We start from the raw sequence: 16,976 nt of genomic DNA, 5'->3' as shown, positions 1-16,976 counted from the left end.
GCTCAGGGTCCCTCGCTTTCAATCCCGACACGCCTCGACGCCTTTCAACTCCAACTGACGCCTTTCAACTCCACCCCGATATCATCGCTCGTACGGACCCTCGACCCCAAGAGCAAGACGGCGGAGTACAAAGCGAAGGCCAAGGAGGCCAAGGCCAAGGCGTACGCGAAGATGTCGAGGCTGTTCTCGAAGAAGAAGAAGTCCGGCGACGAGGGCGCGGCGGAGGGTGCCGCCGTCGAGGGTGCCGTCGAGGGTGCCGAGGAGGGTGCCGAGGAGGGTGCCGACGCGGCGACGGAGGCCGCGGCGCCGCCGCCGCCGACGACGCCGACGCCGACGCCGACGCCGTCGGCGTCCGCGGACGAACCGGTCGCGAACCTCACGCTCCCGACGCGCCTCGACGGTCTCGCTGGGACCACGCTCGTGGGGACCATCGCCCTCGAGCGCGAGCCCGTCGGCGCGGCCGTCGTGCCGCTGACGGACGTCGTCAACGCAGGTGAGACTGCTTCCCATACGACCCCGTTCGCGTGGTGCACGTCGTTCCTTAAGGACTTTTCCCGTCGTCATTCTTCACCCGCGCTTCCCTTTCAACGTTTGACCGGTAAGACGTTCGACTGACCGATCGGTTCACCCACGCAGGGATCGAGCTCGCGGAGCAGTCGCGGCGCCGCGGGAGCGTCTTCGTCGGCGGGGAGGTGTCCTCGACGTTTACCTGCGCGGTGACGCGGTTGGGGCGGCTGTGCGGGCGCGCGAGCGGGGAGATCGCGCTGGTGTTGATCGCAGACGATCCCGCGGCGATGTGAGAAAGAAATGAGGAATGGGGGGTGGGGGGTGGGGGGGTGAGAGCGCGCGCGGCGGCGATCGACGATCGATGATTTTTTTACAACAGAACGCAATTCGTTCGTTCGCGCGTCGGCGTCACGCCGCGGAAGTCGTCCCTCCGGCGTGGAACGCGTACTCGGCCTCTTCCTCGCGCACCACGGTCAGCGAAGGCGCGCGTCGGATGCGATGCGGCGATTTCGGCGAGTCGACCCTCCCTATCATCCCCGCCCCCGCCCCTCCCGACGCGCCCGTCCCCGTCGTCGTCGTCCCTCCCCCTCGTCGCGCCATCGCTCCCTGCGCGATGGCGTCGGCGCGCGCCTTCGCGACCGCCTGCTCGTTCATCGCGAGAATCTGCCTTCCGATCGCCGCGCACTCGCTCTCGAGCTGTCGGTTCTCCTCCACGACGTGATACATCACGCTCGACATCAGCGCCACGTTCTGTCGCGTTCGCCGCACGTCGTCGTCGAGGACGCGCGTCGAGCGCTCGAGCTCGACGAGACGCTGCTGCTTTCGCGCGCGGCTCCTTCGCGCGGACTCGCGGTTGGACTTGACGCGTCGCAGGCGACGGGCTTCGTCAGGGTCGTCCTCGCCGTGGTGGTTCTCGTGGTTCTCGTGCTCGTCGGACGTCGCGTCGGGGGAGACGTTCACGGGCGGGTCGAGGTGGTCGATCATAACGCGGCGATCGAAGGACCCCGTCGCGCGCGTCGTCGCGTCGCTTTTCCTCCCTTTTTCTCTTCCTCGTCGCTTTTTTTCCCCTCTGATGCCGATGGGGACTCCGCGCGGGGCTGACGCGGAGAGCGGTCGGGCGCGGCTCGAGCGCGCGTCTCCGCGCGTTCGGTGCGATCAAAACGCGCGCGCGATCGCAATCGCGCGGGGAGAGATACGACGTATCGCGCGTCGCGCGTCTCGCGTCGCGAGGATTGAGACCGCAACGGTGAGTGATGAGGACGTGGCGAAAATATCTCGGTGACGAGGCAATCGGCAATCGAAAGTACCAGGTACGTGTATGCGCATTAGCACTGAAAAAGTACGTTGTACGTCACCCACGAACAGATAAATCACCGAACGTCGCGTCGGACGTGGAGAGACGAAGACAGGACGCGCTGAAGACAGAGCGACCGGCCCGGCGGCGGCCGCGGCGGCTCGCTCGCTCGCGTCATGCCCCCCCCCAAGCCGAAGCCGAAGCCGACCCGCCTCACCGCGACGCAGGAGATCGTCGCCGGGTTCGCCGCCGGCGTCGCGGACGCGGTCGCGTGTCATCCCGTCGACGTCGTCAAGACGCGCGCGCACGTCAATCGCGGCGCGAACGCGCCGTTCGTCCGCGAGCTCGCGCGTCAGGTGCGTTCTATACAAACGTTTTTCGCCCATCGCTCGGTTTCAACACTTGATCGCGTTCCCTTTCAACTGACCGGTGAAAACTTTTTGTATGGAACGACCCTCATCTCAGGCGTCCTCGGGCGGGATCCGCTCGCTGTATCGCGGCGTCCTCCCGGCGGCGGCGCGCCCGCAGGCGCTCGTGATGTACGTCGGGAACGAGCACTCCAAGAGGCTGGTCGTCGGCGAGCGCGGGACGCTGACGACGCCGACCGCTTTCGCCGCGGCGTTCCTCACCGGCGTTCCGGAGTCAATCTGCGTGACGCCGTTCGAGGCGGTGAAGTGCCGGATGCAGGCGCGCGAGAACGCGTCGAGGTACGCGCACAGCTGGCAGTGCGCGCGGACGATGGTCGCGACGGAGGGCGCGGCCTCGCTGTACAGCGGCTTCTACGCGACGATCGGACGCAACTGCGTCTTCAACGCCTTTTACTTTGGCTCCATCTTTTTCGCGAAGGAAAATCTGATGGAGGCGCCGCGGACCGTCTCCGAGCAAGTCGCGCAGTCGCTCGCGACGGGTCTTCTCGGCGGGCTCGTCGCGACCGCGTTTAAGATGCCGTTCGACGTCGTCAAGTCGCGGATGCAGTCGCGAGTGCCGGACGTCAAGACCGGCCGCGCGGAGTACGCCGGAGTGACGGACGCGTTCGCGAAGGCGCGTTCATATTTACACCGGTCCCCATGCGACCGCGTCGGCGGCGCGGTGAACGCCGTTCCTTGAGGACTTTACTTCCCGGCGTTTCTCTCCGCGCACCCCTCGGTTTAGTTAAAGCGCGCTCGCTCTCGATGCCTTTCAACTCCGTCTGACGCGCCTTTGAACGCCGCCCGCAGATCGTTCGAACCGAGGGGTGGCGCGCGTTGTACAAAGGGACGGCGGTGACCGCGCTCCGGATATCGTTAGGGTTCCCGGTGTCGTTGGTCGCGTGGGATCTGACCGTGTGGGGGATGCGGGCGATGAACGAGGACACGATCGCGGCCGCGGCGGAGAAAGCCGGCGCGGCCGTGGAGCCGTGACAACGCGACGCGAGACGGAACGGCGCGGAGACGACGAGCGAAAAAAATGATTCTTTATTCTTTGGAGCGCCGCGGCTGCGCTCCCGGTCATAGCAAACCTCTAGTAGACATAGGGCGACACACGACGACGCACGCGAGCGCGCCACGCGTCGCCCCAACTCTCTCTCTCTCTCTCTCGCCCTCGCCCTCGCCCTCGCCCTCGCCCTCGCCGCGCGTCAGTCAGTCAAATCAATCACGTCACGGCGCCAACCGCCGGGGATCGCGCGGGAACATCGACGTCTTGCGAATGTTACCCAGGTTTAAGAACAACATCACGACGCGTTCCAACCCGACGCCGCAGCCGCCGTGCGGCAGCGCGCCGTACTTGAACGCGTCGATGTACGCCTGGATCGTCTCAATCTCGATCCCGCACTCCACCGCGCGCTTGCTCAGGAGCTCGACGTCGTGGATGCGTTGCGCGCCGGAGATGATCTCCTCGCCTCGAATGAAGATGTCGAACGAGTTGGTGTAGTCGCCGTCGTGCGGGCACGGCATCGTGTAGAACGGCCGCGCGTTCAGCGGGTACTTGTGGAGGATGTAAAAGTCCGTGTCGTACTTTTCCTTCACGAGCTGGCCGAGGACGCGCTCCTGCTCCGTGCTCAGATCCCCGAGCGGGTCCACGCCCTCGACGCCGTGGTCTTGGAGCATCTTGATCCCTTCCGGAAACGTCAGACGCAGCGTCGGGTTCAGGTACTTGAGCGGCTCGAACGGGTGCTGCGCGTTGACAACCTCGAGCTCGTGCTTGAACCGCTCGTTTAACCCATCGAACATGTGAAGGAACAAGTCGTTCAGGACGTCCAACACCTCGGAGTAGTGCTCTTTGATCGTCATCTCCATGTCGAGCCCGGTGAACTCGCACAGGTGTCGATGCGTGTTCGAATTCTCCGCTCGAAACACCGGCCCAATCTCGAAAACTCTGTCCATGTCCGCCTCGATCGCCATCTGCTTATACAGCTGCGGCGACTGCGCCAAGCACGCGGGCTGGCCCATGTAATCCAGCTTGAACACGGACGCGCCGCCCTCGGACGCGCCGCCGATGAGCTTCGGCGTGTGAATCTCCACGAAGTCCTTCCTCCTAAGCGCCTCCCTGAACAGCTCGCACACCGCGCTCTGCACGCGAAAGATGGCCTGGTTCGCCGGCGTCCTCAGATCGATGACGCGGTAGTTCAACCGCGTGTCCTGAAGCACGCGGACGTACTGCGCGCCGTCTTCCTTATCGAAATCGCTCTCCGGGCGCGACGCGTCGTCGATCTCAGGGTCGTTCCATACGAAGCGACGTCGGGGTGGAGTTCATAGGCGTCAGAAGCGGAGTTGAAAGGCGTCGAGGTCGGTGATTGAAAGCGAGGGACCCTGGGCGGAGAGATGCGCCGGGCAAAGTCCTTAAGGATCGGCGTTCACCATGCCAACGCGGTCGTATGGGAACCAGTGTATAGAACGCGCCTCAAACGGCAGCCTCGGCACCGACCTCGAGACGCAGTAGACCGAGTGCACGACGAGCTCCACCTCCTTCTGCGTGCACGACACCACCGGACCCTCGCTCGGGACCGCGACGACGCCGCTGATGTCGATCACGGACTCCGCCTCGAGCTTCGAGACCCACTTCACCATGCCCTTGCTGACGTCGACGTCGTCCACAAAAAAGACGCACTGCGGGGCGGCGTCGGGCGGATGGATGGACGGAGTTCAAAGGCGTCAGTCAGACGGAGTTGAAAGGCGTCGAGGGCGGGGATTGAAAGCAGCGAGGGGTGGGCGGAGAGAAACGACGGCAAAAGTCCTTAAGGATCGGCGTTCACATCGCCGACGCGGTCGTATGGGGACCAGTGTGATACGAACGACGACGCGCCTGCACCGTGGCCGTCTGCTGCCGCAGGATGAGAAACGCGGACTTGCCCTTGCCTCGGACGTTGTGCACGCGCCCGCGCAGGGTGACCGTCTCGTTCACCCTCGCGGCCGTCATGTCGCGCGCGTGCGTCCACACCTTGCCGGTGATCTCCTTCGACTGAATCAGCGGGGCGTCGCCGTAGCGATCCGCGAGGGGATCGGGACCGCCCTGCGCGGCGGCCTCGCGCTCCGCCACCTCCGCGGCTTTCTTCGCCTTGAGCGCAGCCTTCTCCGCTTCCTTCGCGGCCTGGGTCGGGGAGAGGAGGAGGAGGAGGAGGAGGAGGACGGGGATGGACGGAGGCGCGGAGGGGTCGATCGTCAGTCAGCGAATGGAGCGGCGTCCGCGGTCTCGGGGGAGGGACGCGACGCGACGGGACCGCGCGCGCGATCGGCCCCATCATCGCCACCGGCGGATCGAATCGACCGAACGACGGAAGCGACGAGACGGCGCGGCGGACCTTCTTCGCAGCCTTCTTCGAGACGCCGCCTTCGCCGGCGTCGTCGTTCGCCGCCGGCGGCACCGCGGGAGGGGCGTCGTCGGACATCGTCGGTGATGAGCGGTTCGCGCGGGGGGACGGTCGTGAGGAGCGCGCCGCGCGGTGTGCGCGCGCAACCGATCGATCCCGTCGACGTACAGTATTTAGGGTCACGCGCGAGCGCGTTGGACAGGCACGTACCTTCTAGCACGGAGGCGGACGACGAGCGGCGCGAGACTTTCTGCACGCATCACGTGCGTTTTACTCCTACCGCGGCGTCGATGATATTACCCACCCCACCCCGCTGTGCGATGATAAAAACTCCACTCTCGCGGACCCCCACGCCGCCGCCGCGCTCGCGGCTCACGCCTGGTCCCCGACGCCCGCGTCGTCGGCCGCGGCGACCTTTCCTCTCCCGCCGCTCGCCGCCGCCGCCGGCGGCGCGCAAAAAACTCTCGCCGCCGCGCGCACCACCCGCATCGACATCGGCGCGTACGCCGCTCTCCACCCCTCCCCGTCGCCCGTGACGGTCGATATCGAACCGTTCTTATGTTTATGACGCGCGACGTCCGCGTGCCCGCCGCTCCCCTTCGCACCCGAACCCCCACCGACCATCTCGCGCTCGTCGTCCGAGTCTCCCTCGCGCGTCCGGCGGTCCTGAGGGTCGAGGGTCCATACGAAGCGACGAATGTCGGGGTGGAGTTGAAAGGCGTCAGTTGGCGTTGAAAGGCGTCGAGGTGTGTCGGGATTGAACGCGAGGGACCCTGGGCGGAGAGACACGCCGGGAGAGAAAGTCCTTAAGGATCGGCGTTCACCACGCCAACGGGGTCGTACGGGGACCAGTGTGAAGGAGAACGCGCCTGTCGCCGCGTCCGGCCCCACTTCCCGTCGGCGCGCGCGACGAGCTCGCCGTCGACGGCGATGAACCCGCCTTTCCCCGTGTGGCTCGGCCCCGGGTCGAGCTCGAACGCGGACGCTTTCACGTACGTCACCGCCGGGTGCGTGCAGTGCGCGCCGCCGTCGAAGATGAGGAGGAGGCCGAGCAGCGACAGCCGCGACGCGCCGGCGATGACGAGGAGGTCGTAGCATCCGTCGTCGGGCGCCGCGCCGGGCGCGGCGTACATGTCCTCGCCGCCCCACGGGAGGTTCAGCGCCCATAACCCCTGGACGTCGCCCTCGATCTCGCGCCACCCCGGGCGGTCGGCGATCGCGTCGCCCGCGGACGCGCCGTCCATCGCGGCGACCGCGGCGGCTTCCTTCGGCTCTTTGTACCCGCGCAGGTTGAGCGAGACTTGGGCCGTTCCATACGAAGCGATGTCGGGGTGGAGTTGAAAGGCGTCAGGTGGAGTTGAAAGGCGTCGAGGTGTGTCGGGATTGAAAGCGAGGGGTGGGCGGAGAGAGACGACGGCGAAAGTCCTTAAGGATCGGCGTTCACCACGCGGACGCGGTCGTATGGGGACCAGTGTATAGAACGCACCTTGGCCGATGGCGAGCTCTTTGGATTTTTTACCCGCGGGGACGGCGTCCGGGGTGATCGCGAGCGGCTTAAACCGCAGCTTCGCGCTGTACCGGCGCAGGAATAAGATTCGAACGATCGCTTGTATCGTGAACCGGAGTCCGCCGAGCCATCGCATCGTCTCGGACTCGATGTCGACGTCCGCGAAGAACCCCCACGAGAACGACAGCAGCGAGTGCATCACCGACGCCGTCGCCGCCGTCGCCGCCGCGTCGCCATTACCGGCGCTCGACCCGGCGGTGGGTCCCAGCCCTGCAGCCGCGGGGCTCGTGATCTTCCGTCCGCTCCGCGTCCGCGTGATCGAAAGCGACCCCACGCGCTGCCCGGACACCTCCGCGCGGTCCAACGGCGCGATGTGCCCGCGCGCGACGGCGAGCGCCGCCGACGCGCGATCGCACGGCTCGCCCCCCGCGTGCGCGAGCGACTTGGCGACGGATACGAAGCGACGAACGTCGGGGTGGAGTTGAAAGGCGTCAGAAGCGGAGTTGAAAGGCAGGCGTCGAGGTTTGTAGGGATTGAAAGCGAGGGACCCTGGGTGGAGAGAAGCGCCGGGAGAGAAAGTGCTTAAGGATCGGCGTTCACCGCGCCGACGCGGTCGTACGGGGACCAGTGTGACTCATATGAACGCACCTTCGCGATGGCGTTGCCGCTCCCCGCCGGGATCATCCCGATGGGGAACTTCTCCGCGGCGCCGCCTCGCGACATCAGCCCGTTGAACACCTCCGCGATCGTACCGTCGCCGCCGACGCACACGACCGCGGCGGTGTTCTGCAGATCCATCGACGCGACGCGCTCTTGCGCCTCGCCTCTGCGCGTGGTCACCACGACGTCGATTCGCGCGCGATCGAACGCGCACTCGAGCACGGGCGCGACGTCGCGCTCGTACGCGCTGACGTCGTTCCCTTTCCCAGCCGCCGGGTTGACGAGGACGAGGAGTCGCTTCTTCTTCTCCGCGTCGCTCCACGTCGCGCCGTTCGGCATGCACAGGCGCGTCAGGCGGTCGCGCTCGAGCTCGAGCTCGCGCTCTGATTTGAAGCGGAGCTTGACGTCGCGATGGCGCGTGCCGCAGCGACGCTTGCGGACCGCGCCGAACCATCCCTGCGCGCGCGAGGAGGAGGAGGAGGAGGAGGAAGGTGAGAACGCGCGCGGGAAGATGGACGCGACGTGGGACGACGCGCGGAGGCCGATTCGATTCGTTCGCGAGGGAGGGAGGGAGCGGCGGCGGGATCCCGCCGTACGATCGATCCGCGAATCGGCGGCGAGGAAGAGAGAAGAAGAGCGATCGATCGCGCGCGCTCGATCGGACGCACCCTGCCGAACGGGAACGCGCGTATCGTCAGCGTGAGCGACTCCGGGCCGACGCCGCGGGAGATCGCGGCGACGTCCCGCGGGTTGAGCTCCACGTCGCCCACGGTCACGCTCATCGTGCGCGCGCGCGAGTGACGCCGCTTCCGCGCCGCGGGGGGAGGAGGCGGTCGATGAAACTCGAAGCGACGAACGCGGGAACGCGAGCGGCGGGAGAAGCTTCTCGAAAACGCTCGGCTCACAAACGACGCGGGGTTGACCGGCGCGGGCGCGTGAAAACGTCGCGTTCATCGCTCACACTTTCACCCTAGTTGAAACCAGTTGTGGCTTTTCCTATCGATCAAATCCGCCCGAGCTTGTCCCCGGGGTACACCACCATCGGGTCTCCCTTCCAGTCCCTCACGACGTACGACCCGGGCGGCTCCTGGCTCAGGTCGATCTCCTCCGCGACGCGCTCGCGCCACTCGTCGTCGTCGATCGTTCCCCCCTCTCTGCCGCTCGACGACGCGGGAGCCTCCGACGCCGCCGCCGCCGCGTCGTCGTCGTCGTCGGCGGCGGCGGCGGCGTCGGCGTCGTCGGCGCCGTCCGACGCTTTCGGAAGCACCAAGCCCCCCGCCGTGACCTCCCCTCCGAACTCGTCCGCGGAGAACACCGGCGCGGCCAGCTGCTCCGCGGACATGCTCTTCGGCGCGCGAGGGACGATCTTCGGCGGGCGCGTCGCGTCCTCGAGCGCCTTCGCCTCCGCCGCCGCCTTCGACACCGCCTCCGCCAGCTGGCGCCGCGTCGCGTCTGAGGGTCGAGGGTCCGCGCGAAGCGACGAACGTCGGGGTGGAGTTCAAAGGCGTCAGGGGTGGAGTTGAAAGGCAGGCGTCGCGGTGTGTCGGGATTGAAAGCGAGGGGTGGGCGGAGAGACACGCCGGGAGAGAAAGTCCTTAAGGAACGGCGTTCAACACGCCGACGCGGTCGTATGGGAACCAGTGCGATACTACAACGCGCCTGAGCCGTCCGTCGACGCGGCGATCTCGTGCTCCACCTTCGCGGCGGCGACGGGCAGCGACGCGCCCGCGCCCGCGCCCGCGCTCGGCGGCGGCGGGGAGACGACGCACGTCCTGAAGATCTCCCACCGCGGCGAGCCGTCAACGACGTGCTCCGCGAAGCGCGAGCCCCACGCGCGATGCGACGCGTGCGGAATCGCGGCGAAGAAGGCGTCGAGCGACGCGACGCCGTCGAACTGGTCGACCGTCAGCTCGATCGCGCTCTCCCTCGCGCCGAGCGCGCCGGTGTGCAGGGATACCTTGGCGGGGTCTAAACCCGCGGCGACGCCCACGGTGTGGATCCACTCGCCGAGCATCGCGAGCGCGTCCGCTTTGTGGCCGTACTTTGAGTCGACGGTCCATCGCGCGCGAATCGCCCCTCCGTCGAGATTCTTCTTCTTCGACGACGACGACGACGGCGCGGCCGCGACGACGACGGCGCGATGACGCATCGCGCGCGAGGACGCGCGCGAGGAGGACGCGCCGCGCCGCGCGTGGGGGTGATGCGGCGGCGCGAGCGCGTGCGGGGAGGGCGCGAACGACGCCATCGATGCCATCGAGTCGCGCGCGTCGAGGAATGAATTCAGCATTATTTTGACGCGCTTTTTTTGTTGAAATATGACGAGAGCGATCGAGGCGGGCGCGCGATCGCGGGCGTCGTCGCGACCACACCCGCGCGCGCGTCGACAGGTCGACGACCGCGGCGGATCTGATACACCCGCCGCGCTCCCGCGATCCGCGATGCCCGCGGACGGCGACGCCGCGCCGATCCGCGCGCCGCCGCCGAGCGCGCCGGACGACGACGACGACGCGTCTCGAGCCGTCGCCGATTCCGTTTCGGTCTCCGCGCGCTTCGGAACCCCCGCGCGCGCGTCGGCGTGGCCGCCGGCGTCGGACGACGACCTCGCGCGATACCGCGCGACGTTCGACGCGCTGAACGCGAACGGGGACGAGCACCTCGACGGGAAGGAGCTCGTCGGCGCGCTCGACGACGTCGGCCTCCCCAAGGAGACGCTCCGAGGCATCTGGGATCTCGCGGACGCGCGCCGCGACGGACGCCTGGACCGCCGCGAGTTCGCGGTCGCGCTGTACTTGAAGGAGCGGTGCGTCGCGGGGTGCGCGCTGCCCGCGGCGCTGAGCGAGCTCCCGCGAGGGACGTTTCCGTGGGACCGCGGCGCGAAGGACGACGACGACGACGCGGAGGGCGACGACGAAGCGGCGTCGGCGTCGGCGTCGGCGTCGGCGTCGGCGTCGGCGCCCGCGCCTCCTCCTCCTCCTCCTCCTCCTCCTCCTCCTCCGGCGCCGCCGCCCGTCGCGGTGGCGGCGCCCTCGCCGCCGCCCGCGTCCTCCGCGAGCGCCGACGAACTCGTGGAGCTCCGCGCGCGCGTCGCTGAGCTCGAACGCGCGCTCGTCGACTCCACGCGAGCGTCGGTGAAGAGAGAAGAGGCGCTGGAGATTGAACTCAGCGCGCTGCGCGCGGAGCACGCCACGCGGCTCGCGGCGCTGCACACCGTGACGGAAGAGAAAGAGACGATTCGGTGCGAGCTCGAGAACGTCAAGGTCGCCAAGGCAGCCTCCGACGCGGCCGCGAGCGACGCGCGGGCGATGCGCGAAGATCTCGCGAACGAGGCGGAGGCTTTCGAGCGCTCGGTGCGCGCCGCCGTCGCGGCGAAAGAGGCGGAGTGGTCGGCGAGGGACGACGCGATGACGCGCAAGGCGGAGGAGAACGACGCGAAGTTGGAGGAGGCGAGGGAGACGACGCGGAGGTTGTTCGTGGTGCACGCCGCGCAGCGACGCGCGTGGGCGAGCGAGCGCGTCGAGTTGTTGCGGCGAGCGGGTGATGCGTCGGACGCCGCCGGCGGCGGCGCGGACGCGTCGAAACACGTCCAGGCCGCGGTCGAGGTCGCGTTCAGGAAGAAGGCGTCGTCCGTGACGAAGGAAGACGCGGAGGAGGAGGAGGAGGAGGAGGAGGAGCCGCCGGCGACGCCGGGGACCGCGCTCGAGCGGCTCTTCGCGGCGACGACGTCCGCGTCCAAGTCCGCGCCGGCGGAGGGCGACGGCGGGTTCAACGCGTGCGAAGGTCTCCTCCGCGACGCCATGGAAGCCGAGGTCGTGGAGGCGATCGTGCGCGGGTACTGCGTCGACGAGGACGACGGCAGCGTGATCGTCGGCGCGAGCGCGATCGTGGAGCACGTCGTGAGGAGGTACGAGGAGGATCCCGCGGCGACGTCGCGGCGGAGGAAAATCGCCGCCGCCGCCGCCGCCGCCGGCGCGACGGTTGACGTTCCGTCTTCCGCGCCGCCGCCGCCGCCGCCGCGGAACCCCGAGGCGGAGGATGAAGCGCGGCGGTACTACGCGCGCGAGCGCGCGTTCCTGCTCGCGTCGTTGCAGGAAGCGCGCGCGAAGGCGGACGCCGTCGTCGCGCGCGCCGCGGCGGAGGACGCCGCCGCCGACGCCAAATCAGACGCCGCCACGTCGGACGACGTGTTGCTGACGTGGAGCGAACAAGAGGAAGCGCACGCGGTCGCGGCGCTGCGGATATCCGCGGAGGAGCGCGTGCTCGAGCTCACGGAGCAGCTCGAGGAGTCGCGGAGGCGCTCGGTCTCCCCCGCCGCGTTGAAGCGCGTGTCGCGCGAACTCCGCGAACTCAGGCGCGTTCTGTACACTGGTCCCCATACGACCGCGTTCGCGTGGTGAACGCCGATCCTTAAGGACTTTTCCCGGCGCATCTCTCCGCCCACCCCTCGCTTTCAATCACCGACCTCGACGCCTTTCAACTCCACCTGACGCCTTTCAACTCCACCCCGACGTTCGCTTGTATGGAACGGCCCTCAGAGCGTCGCAGCGGTCGATCAAAGCGGCGACGGAGATGCAGGCGAGGATGGTGACGCCGACGATCGCGAGCGCGCTCGCGTGCCTGAAACTCCCGACGCGCGCGGAGGCGCTCGCGGAGGGCGCGATCGATCGCGATCGCGCGGAGGAGGTGGGCGGCGGCGGCGCGGGGGACGCGGGGTTTCGCGACGCGCGACGACGACGACATCACCCGCCGGGGCCCCTCGCGGGCGCGGACGGCGCGTGGAGCGCGGGGGGCAAGAGCGCGAGCGCGATGGTCGCGGAGGCGGAGGCGGAGGCGGCGAAGCGCGCACTGGCGAACGCGGCGAGGAAGGCGCTCGCGTCGTTGCTCGCGTCGTCGGCGGGCGGCGGCGACGGCGCGAGTCCGGGTCCGAGTCCGCATCCGAGTCCGAGGCGCGCGCGTTAATTAACTCATAGGATGCGTGACTATTCAACGCGCTGCTCGCTTCACTTCTCTCCGTGCTATCGCGCCATCCTTCGAGCCTCGCAACAAATCTTCCTCCGCGGAACGAGACGAGACGAGACGCCTTCTCGTCTCGTCTCGTCTCGTTCGTCGCGCGTGCATTCATTCATCATCACCTTCTCGTCCTCTTACCACCGCTAACCGACCGCCGACGCGACGACGACGCCCGCGCAGCGTTCATTCTCCTCCCTTCTCAAGCACCGCACCGCACACGTCGTCCATCGTGACAAACCTAGCGCTGCTTGCTCAGAGGGAGAGACCGGAGTCGTCGTTCTTGCCGCCCGCCTCGATGCCTTCGTCCTTCTGCGCGGCGTAAAACTGCGAGAAGATGAGCGTGGGGATGGTGAGGAGGACGAAGCCGAGGAGCTCGTCGTTGAGGCCGAGGATGAGGCCGGTGCCGTCGCCGTTGAGGCGCTCGTCAACCTGGAGGAGGAAGGCGTTTGTGAGAGGGGAGGCGAGCGCGAGAGGAGAGCGGCGGGGGAGGAGCGAGCGCGGCGCGCCGCGGAAGAAAAAAAACAAGATCGATCGATCGATCGACCGATCGATCGATCGATCTCGCGCGCTAGGGTCGACGAACAGAACGATCGGAGGCGCGCGGGGTCGGGCGTGCGGATCGCGCGCGCACCACGGCGAGCGCGGGGAGCGCCTGCGCGGCGAGGGAGACGACCGCGGCGGAGAGGACCGCCTTGGTGGGCGCCTGCGCCTTCGCGACGGTCGCCTTGGAGACGACTGCGGAGAGAGGGAGAGAGGAGGAGGAAGAGAGGGAGAGGGAAGAGCGCGTCAGCGGGGGGCCCCCTGTCGTTTTGAGGATAGATCATCGATCGATAGATCGCGCGGGGAAACGCACCAGCCTTGCGCGCCTGGACCTTGCGGGCCAGGGGCTCTGCGGAACGAAAGAGGAGGGAGGGAACGCGCGTCAGCTCGGGAGTCCGCGGCGGAAGAGACGCGCGCGCGCGACCGCGATTCGTGCCACCGCGACCATCAATCAGTCGCGGTGGCTTCGTTCTTTCGCCACCGCGACGACGTCGACGACGCGGGCGAAGATCGCGCGTTTCGAGATGCCGGGCGCGGGGACGCACTGGCGACGAGCGCCTTGGACATGGAGAGGGACATGCAAGCCATTTTTAAGATGTGAGGTGTGTGAGTGCTCGTTCGAACGCGTGCGCGACTATGCGGATCGACGCGCGCGGCGGCCTCGATTCGGGTGCGGCCTCGCCGCTTCCGGCCAATAAGATTCGAGGAAACGGAGAGGGAAGATTTTCCATCACCGGTGAACGCGTCCCTCCTTTACCGATGAACGCATCCCGGTGAAATGTGGTTTCATCGACGCGCTCGAAAGGTATCACATCCCCGTCGAGTACGTCGTACGCAGACGCGCGCGGTTTCTGACTGGCGCGCGTACGAAGAGTACGCTCCCACGACGCGTCGCGGCGACGTGATGACGCGCCTCCGTCGGAACGCGATTGCCACTTTGCTCTGACGCGGCACCGCGTTCGCGCGAAAAAGCATCCATCCGCGCGCGTCGACGCCGCGCGCTCGCATCGCCGCGCGCGACCGTCTCCGGTCGCGACCGCGCGCTCGGACCGTTCGCGGACGTCTTCGCGCGCGCCCTCGCGCGCTTCGATACGCGCGCGCGACGTCGCGCGATTCGCGCGGGGCGGGAACGCGGAAGGGTTCCGCGTCTCGGGGAATCTCGTCGCGCGCGCGAGCCAACTCTCGCGAGACTCGAGAGCAGAGGGATAAAGAAACCCCGTACCTAAGAAATGACGCCGGCGTCGCGCGCGCCTCCGCCGCGGCAGCCGACGCCGTTCGCGCACGCGCACTCGACGCCGCACGCGCACTCGTCGCCACCGCCGCGATGGCAGACGCTCCTCGATCGACTCGCGACGGTGAACCCTCTGTCGCCGCTCCCCGCGACGTTTCCGGGGGTGGCGCACGGAGCCTCGGGTCTTGGCGTCGCGCGCGGGCCCCGCATCGGCATCGGCTGCGATCCGCGATCCAACTGTTTCGGCGCGGCGGACGAAAAAAACGCGCGCGGACGCACGCTCGCGTCGTCGAGCTCGCACCTCACGCCGCACCCCGCGGAGCTCCTCCGCGCGCAGACGCGCTCGCCCAGCGCGAAGCTCACGCCTGTTCAGACCGCGATCGCGCTGCTGAAGAGGACGGAGGAGGAAAAGGCGACGCGTCGGCTCTCGCGCATGGCGACGGCGACTAAATCGAAAGAAGAAGAGAAGAAGAGAAGGAGGGACCATAAGCCGACGACGAAGCACCACAAGGCGCATCATCATCATCATCACGATAAGGACAAGAAGAAGCATCATCGCCATCGTAAGCATCATCATCATCATCATCATCATCATCACGGGCACGACACGCGGGCGAGAGCCGCGGCGGCGGCGGCGGCGGCGCGAGAGAGATCGCCGACGCCGTCGCCGACGCCGACGCCGACGCGGCCGCCGCCGCTGGGCGGCGGCGAGTCCGATCTGCGCACGAAGCGCGACGCGGCGACGGAGCGCGCGATCCGAATGGAGCGCGAGTTGTCCGACGGAAGCGACGGAGGAGGAAGCGGCGCGGACGGCGACGCGCGCGCCGCGGGACGGACGGTTCCTCCGCGGCTGTCTTGGGACGACGCGGGGATTCAAAACGAGCGCTCGGTGTTGTCCAGGAGCTTCGGGAACCTCTGCGGGCTTCTCGACGACGCGTACGGGAGCTTCCTGGAACGACCGAGCCCGACCGCGAGAGCGGCGTGACCGCGAGCGAGCGAGCGAACGACGACGCAAACCGCGACTCCCTCGAACGAACGAACGAACGCGCGTAGCGTAGAAGCCGTAGGTAGACCTGATAGCGTCTAGCGACCCGGCTCTTTCTTGTTGTAACTCGTACTGTACCCGACGCGTGACCGCTCGCCGCGACTACTACTGATCACGCGAAGAGATCCGCGAAGAGGTCGTCCCCGCCGCTGCGCCTCGTGCCGCTCGCCTTCCCCCGCGCGGCCGCCGCCGCCGCCGCCGCCGCCGCCGCCGCCTCGCCGCTCCACGATACCTCCAACGCGTGCGCGCGCAGCATGTCCACCGCGGCGAGGCTCTCGAACCCGAACAAGTGCGCGCCGATCCCCTTCGCTCCCTCCGCGGCGACGCGCTCCCACGCGACGCTCTTACGCGCGAGCGCCCGCTCTTCCCTTAACGCGCCCGCCGCCCACGTCTTAGGGTCGTTCCATACGAAGCGACGTCGGGTGGAGTTGAAAGACGTCAGGTGGAGTTGAAAGGCATCGAGGTGTGTCGGGATTGAAAGCGAGGTGTGGGCGGAGAGATGCGCCGGGAAAAGTCCTTAAGGATCGGCGTTCACCACGCCGACGGGGTCGTACGGGGACCAGTGTAAGGAGAACGCACCTTATCCGGATCGTCCCCGCGCGCCTTCTTCGCGAGGCTCCGTCCCTCTCGCACCTCCACGACGAAGCGTCCGCGCGACGGCGACCCGTTCCTCGCGCCGACGAGCGAGGACGGTCGCGAGGCGTCCGCGAACGCGCATCGCACGTGCACGCCGACGGCGAGCTCGAACGTGACTTGGTATCCGACGACGAGCGGCGCTTCGCCGTGCTCGCTCGGCCACGACGACGATGCGTCGTGATAACCGCTATTATGACGTTGTCGTGATAAACATAACCGTTGATTCGTGGCCGTTTCGCTTTTTTTGTCCAGGACGACGCCGCCGCGCGTGATGATCGCGAGGCCGACGCCGTGCGGCGCGCGCAGACGCCTCGGCGCCGCCGCGCCCGCGACGGCGGCGAGGTCCTTCAGCGCCCACCGCGTTCTCGCGTCGCGAAACCCGAAGATGTCCTCCGCGAGCTTCCCGCCGCCGGCGTCGAACGCGCAACAGTCTCGTATCCCCCGCGCGTGCGCCATCGCGCGCAGCGCCTCCCTCGGCGTCGTCCCGGTCCCGACCACGCTCTCTTCTCTCCCTCGCGCGCGCCAGAGCGACGACGCGGTTTGAAACGCCCGTCGCGTCGTCGCGTTCCCCGCGCCCGAGACGACCCACCTCGCCACAAACGTGGGCCCCTCCCACGCGCGGCAGGCGCCCGGCGCGCCGCGCGTCTCGCGGCTCGTCGTCGCCGTCGCGATCGCGACCGAGCACTCGACGTGCCCGTTCGCCCACGCGTCGTCGCCGCCGTCGACGTCGTCTCTGACGAGGGAGACGTCGCCGGCTGCGGC

General features: G+C 68.1%; 10 protein-coding genes across 10 annotated transcripts; 4 read left to right on the top strand and 6 right to left on the bottom strand.

The window, feature by feature from the left end:
- Positions 1 to 171: 171 nt before the first annotated feature.
- MICPUCDRAFT_51389 (uncharacterized protein) lies at positions 172 to 615 on the top strand (the record flags this gene model as incomplete). The annotated part of the gene is made up of 1 exon (XM_003061763.1): positions 172 to 615. One exon carries the CDS (start codon positions 172 to 174, stop codon positions 613 to 615), a length of 444 nt encoding a protein of 147 aa, XP_003061809.1.
- A 300-nt stretch (positions 616 to 915) lies between these two features.
- On the bottom strand, positions 916 to 1,491 carry MICPUCDRAFT_51388 (uncharacterized protein; the record flags this gene model as incomplete). The annotated part of the gene is made up of 1 exon (XM_003061511.1): positions 916 to 1,491. The coding sequence occupies one exon, from the start codon at positions 1,489 to 1,491 to the stop codon at positions 916 to 918; it is 576 nt and encodes a 191-aa protein (XP_003061557.1).
- A 486-nt stretch (positions 1,492 to 1,977) lies between these two features.
- MICPUCDRAFT_51387 (mitochondrial carrier family) lies at positions 1,978 to 3,201 on the top strand (the record flags this gene model as incomplete). Its single annotated transcript, XM_003061762.1, has 3 exons — positions 1,978 to 2,157; positions 2,267 to 2,899; positions 3,019 to 3,201. 3 exons carry the CDS (start codon positions 1,978 to 1,980, stop codon positions 3,199 to 3,201), a joined length of 996 nt encoding a protein of 331 aa, XP_003061808.1.
- Positions 3,202 to 3,438: 237 nt separating this feature from the next.
- MICPUCDRAFT_44735 (uncharacterized protein) lies at positions 3,439 to 5,197 on the bottom strand (the record flags this gene model as incomplete). Its single annotated transcript, XM_003061510.1, has 3 exons — positions 3,439 to 4,491; positions 4,702 to 4,887; positions 5,090 to 5,197. 3 exons carry the CDS (start codon positions 5,195 to 5,197, stop codon positions 3,439 to 3,441), a joined length of 1,347 nt encoding a protein of 448 aa, XP_003061556.1.
- Positions 5,198 to 6,394: 1,197 nt separating this feature from the next.
- MICPUCDRAFT_20585 (D-erythro-sphingosine kinase) lies at positions 6,395 to 8,094 on the bottom strand (the record flags this gene model as incomplete). Its single annotated transcript, XM_003061509.1, has 4 exons — positions 6,395 to 6,861; positions 7,075 to 7,340; positions 7,461 to 7,537; positions 7,744 to 8,094. The coding sequence occupies 4 exons, from the start codon at positions 8,092 to 8,094 to the stop codon at positions 6,395 to 6,397; spliced, it is 1,161 nt and encodes a 386-aa protein (XP_003061555.1).
- A 664-nt stretch (positions 8,095 to 8,758) lies between these two features.
- Positions 8,759 to 9,097, bottom strand: MICPUCDRAFT_51384 (uncharacterized protein; the record flags this gene model as incomplete). The annotated part of the gene is made up of 1 exon (XM_003061508.1): positions 8,759 to 9,097. One exon carries the CDS (start codon positions 9,095 to 9,097, stop codon positions 8,759 to 8,761), a length of 339 nt encoding a protein of 112 aa, XP_003061554.1.
- Positions 9,098 to 9,403: 306 nt separating this feature from the next.
- Positions 9,404 to 10,000, bottom strand: MICPUCDRAFT_51383 (uncharacterized protein; the record flags this gene model as incomplete). Its single annotated transcript, XM_003061507.1, has 1 exon — positions 9,404 to 10,000. One exon carries the CDS (start codon positions 9,998 to 10,000, stop codon positions 9,404 to 9,406), a length of 597 nt encoding a protein of 198 aa, XP_003061553.1.
- A 70-nt stretch (positions 10,001 to 10,070) lies between these two features.
- MICPUCDRAFT_63086 (uncharacterized protein) lies at positions 10,071 to 12,033 on the top strand (the record flags this gene model as incomplete). The annotated part of the gene is made up of 1 exon (XM_003061761.1): positions 10,071 to 12,033. A coding segment is annotated over one exon (1,963 nt), but the record flags the coding sequence as incomplete, so codon positions are not given.
- A 662-nt stretch (positions 12,034 to 12,695) lies between these two features.
- On the bottom strand, positions 12,696 to 13,933 carry PSBW2 (photosystem II 13kD protein, chloroplast precursor). Its single transcript, XM_003061506.1, has 4 exons — positions 13,848 to 13,933; positions 13,616 to 13,651; positions 13,394 to 13,497; positions 12,696 to 13,191 (listed from the first exon to the last, which is right to left on the bottom strand). The coding sequence occupies exons 1-4, from the start codon at positions 13,888 to 13,890 to the stop codon at positions 13,015 to 13,017; spliced, it is 360 nt and encodes a 119-aa protein (XP_003061552.1). The 5' UTR covers positions 13,891 to 13,933; the 3' UTR covers positions 12,696 to 13,014.
- A 598-nt stretch (positions 13,934 to 14,531) lies between these two features.
- MICPUCDRAFT_51379 (uncharacterized protein) lies at positions 14,532 to 15,518 on the top strand (the record flags this gene model as incomplete). The annotated part of the gene is made up of 1 exon (XM_003061760.1): positions 14,532 to 15,518. One exon carries the CDS (start codon positions 14,532 to 14,534, stop codon positions 15,516 to 15,518), a length of 987 nt encoding a protein of 328 aa, XP_003061806.1.
- Between the last annotated feature and the right edge of the window lie 1,458 nt (positions 15,519 to 16,976).

This window comes from Micromonas pusilla, assembly GCF_000151265.4.
Source record: "Micromonas pusilla CCMP1545 genomic scaffold MICPUCscaffold_10, whole genome shotgun sequence".
Lineage (NCBI taxonomy): Eukaryota > Viridiplantae > Chlorophyta > Mamiellophyceae > Mamiellales > Mamiellaceae > Micromonas > Micromonas pusilla.
This window is presented reverse-complemented; position numbering and strand designations above follow the sequence as displayed.